The 3,082-nt window shown below is 43.0% G+C and overlaps 1 protein-coding gene across 1 annotated transcript in view; it reads left to right on the top strand.

The window, feature by feature from the left end:
- The first annotated feature begins 254 nt into the window (after positions 1 to 254).
- The window catches only part of LOC138636394 (low affinity immunoglobulin gamma Fc region receptor II-like), a 3,170-nt gene continuing 342 nt past the window's right edge, over positions 255 to 3,082 (top strand). Inside the window, exons 1-5 of the mRNA XM_069724391.1 lie at positions 255 to 275; positions 899 to 1,032; positions 2,568 to 2,603; positions 2,719 to 2,978; positions 3,054 to 3,082. The exon at positions 3,054 to 3,082 is cut by the window's right edge and continues 342 nt beyond it. Coding sequence (XP_069580492.1) covers positions 255 to 275; positions 899 to 1,032; positions 2,568 to 2,603; positions 2,719 to 2,978; positions 3,054 to 3,082 — 480 coding nt within the window. The remainder of the gene's footprint in view (positions 276 to 898; positions 1,033 to 2,567; positions 2,604 to 2,718; positions 2,979 to 3,053) is intronic.

Genomic DNA, 3,082 nt, shown 5'->3' with positions numbered 1-3,082 from the left:
TATGAAGCTTCTCTTGTGGCTTTTTTTATGCAAAAAACAAAAAAGAGCACATTTTTTTACACTGCAATCAAAAGTCAAGTTTGTCAGTAAAAATATATAAACTGAGAATAAAATTCTTTGGATTGCAAACAAATCATCTCCTAAAGTTGTGTATGTTTTACCAGACTGTAAATAAAAGTGTTCGGAGCTTCCAGGTGTAAAACATGAGGCCGATGAGGAAGTGCATTAAACTACAACAAGGGGGATTATGGGAAATGACTCGTGTCTTCGTCACAGTGAGAAACAGACGCAGTTTAAATCAGTTGAAGGTGTGAATGAAAACAGGTTCTACTGACGGAAGACTGTCTGCAGACTTCCAGGTCGGGACGAAGCTCTGCGTCTGTCTGCAGCTGCTCCAACTCCAATCTTCATCAAACCGGAAGTACGGCTGCAACGATTAATCAAGTCATCAAGGAACACAAAACTCTCGTTGACTCATGAGTCGATTTTTTATGCAGAAACATTTTGATTCCAAACGTGCTTCCGGTTTTATTGGACTTCACAGCAGCTGGTGTCTCTGCTGGCCGACATGCTGAGTCCACGTGGCCTGTTTGGGTCAGAACTGCTGACAGACAGTCACCAGGGGGCGCTGTCTGTTCCTCATGTCCCATCAAGTCTCTGTTCCTCATGTCCCATCAGGTCTCTGTCTGTCCAGATCACCTGGACTTGGACCCAAACTGTTGACAGGTGCAGAGAACCTGTTCTTCCATTGTGTCTTCTGTATTTCCTCTTCAGTCCATCTGATCCTCAGAGAGGACATGGACCTCTAACAGTTCACCGATTCTCCTCCACAGAGTTTGAGGAAACCAAACAACGTTCAGAAAGAGGAAGCGGCGTGTTTAAGTGCCTGGTCTGACAGTCGAGAGCACAGATCAGCGACCGACAGGATGAGGACGGACAGGATGAGGACGGACAGGATGAGGATGGACAGGATGAGGACGGACAGGATGAGGACCGACAGGATGAGGACAACATCTCCCCGGTGGCTCCTCTGTAAGTACTCTGTTCACTCTGTATTTCCTTGCTAGCATCGCCGCTGAGCTGAGCGAGAGGTCCAACGTCGACCTCAAACCTTTTTGGCTCAGAAATAATTTGTTCCATAAAGTCAAGTTTTACAGATCAGCATGAAGCAAACAGCAACAGAAAAAGAGTTGAAGCCACGTTACTGATCTGTGATGAGCCTGGAGGAGAATCTGTTCTTTCATAGCTTCATATTCCAGAAGCTTTTATCAGTTTACTGTCACGAACCACCGGAAGGAGAAAACCAACACGTGGAGGAGTCCACGGAGGAACGGATTCATTGATGATGTCATACATCACAAATCCTTCTTTGGTTGAGTCTGAACGTTCATTTGAACCAGCGTCTCTGAGTGTCCCCACACTGTCTGCTTTAACACCACCGCTGATAAAATGCTGACAACACAGTTCATTCAACCGTCCAACACGGCTTCTAGACGAAGGTGCACATAAACTCCAACATCTCATCTTCCTGTAGTCACCAACACATCTGCTTATTTTCAAAGAAATGTTTCATATATTTGCAGCTGAACTCGACCAGTTCAGAAGGAAACATCTCTTCTTACAAACCTGTTTCCACAGAAGTGATGACGCTGTGTAAAATGTAAATAAAAACAGAACAAGATGATTTATAAATCTCATAAACTTTAATATTTAATATAAAACAGACCAAAGACAACAAATCAAATGTTTTGTGATAAATATCTTCTCATATTGAATCTGATGTCAGCAGCACGTCTCTATAAAGTTGTTCCAGGATCATGTTCACCACTGAGCTGCATCACCTCTTCTTTTAACAACACTCTGGAAACTTTTGGGAACTGAGGAGACCAGTTTCTGGAGTTTTGAAAGTGAAATGTGGTCCCATTCTTGCCTGATGGAGGATTTCAGCTGCTGAACAGTTCAGGGTCTCCTTTGTTGTATTGTTCATGTCCTGATGCTCCAGATGTTTTCAATGATTGACAGGTCTGGACTGCAGGAGGCCAGTTTATCAGCGGACTCTTCTACTAGAGAACCATGCTGTTGGAATACGTGCAGAATGTGGTTGGACGTTGTTCTGCTGAAATAAACAAGACCTTCCCTGAAAGAGACGTTGTCTGGATGGCAGATTTTTAATACAACGTGTTGCTGGCACCAAATTCAAAATGAGCATATATTTAAAATTTGCGTTTCAACATTTGATATGTTGTCTTTTATCTGTTTTCCATTAAAAAAAATGGGTTTCCATGGTTTCCAAATCATCACATTCTGTGTTTTTTTTTACATTTTATACAGCAACCCAACTTCTTTCTCAACAGGGTTGTACTTTACTACAGTTTACTTTCTATAAATCAAAAGTTTTGTTCATTTCAAACTCAGCCAATTTCTAACTTTTAGAAACATTTCATTACTTTTAATTATTATTAGTTCTGTCAGTTGATAATTATTTGTATTCTGTTTTTGATTTTCATGGCAGACATTTCAGTTATCAGCTGTTTAATGTAAAGCCGTCCTGTCTTATGTCTCTGCAGTGCTCACGTCTCTTCTCTGCTGCAGGTCAAAACAAGGTGAGGAAACAGCCAACAACTGTTACAACTACAGCTTTGGAAGAAACACGTTTTAGCCTGTTCAACATTATCTAGATATTATACAAGAACAATAAATACAACAATGTTCTGCAACATGTCTGACTGTGAGTCCCAGCAGCTCTCAGCTGTTTGAAGGAGACGATGTGTCTCTGAGCTGTGAGGACGAAGACGTCTCTGCTGGATGGACTCTGAGGAGAAACACAACCAGAACAACCGGGACTCAGTGTGGAGACTGGGGACAACCATCTGGTTCCTCCTGTACTATTGTCTCCATCGTCCCATTGGACGGTGGAGTTTGCTGGTGCGAGTCCAGAGAGGGAGCCACCAGTCACATGATCAACCTGACTGTCACAGGTAAGAGGAGGGGGCGGAGTCAGTGCCGATGAAGCTGTGTAGGTGGATGAGCTGCTGTCGTTTGTCTGTGTTGAGGTGGAGCAGTGGTCCTGCAGAGTCCTGTC

The sequence above is a fragment of the Brachyistius frenatus genome, unplaced genomic scaffold (assembly GCF_029030835.1).
Source record: "Brachyistius frenatus isolate BFR_SWC_R1_liver_20210118 unplaced genomic scaffold, ASM2903083v1 Contig_375, whole genome shotgun sequence".
Classification (NCBI taxonomy): Eukaryota; Metazoa; Chordata; class Actinopteri; family Embiotocidae; genus Brachyistius; species Brachyistius frenatus.
Note: the sequence above shows the minus strand (reverse complement) of the source record. Positions and strands in the feature narration are given on the sequence as shown.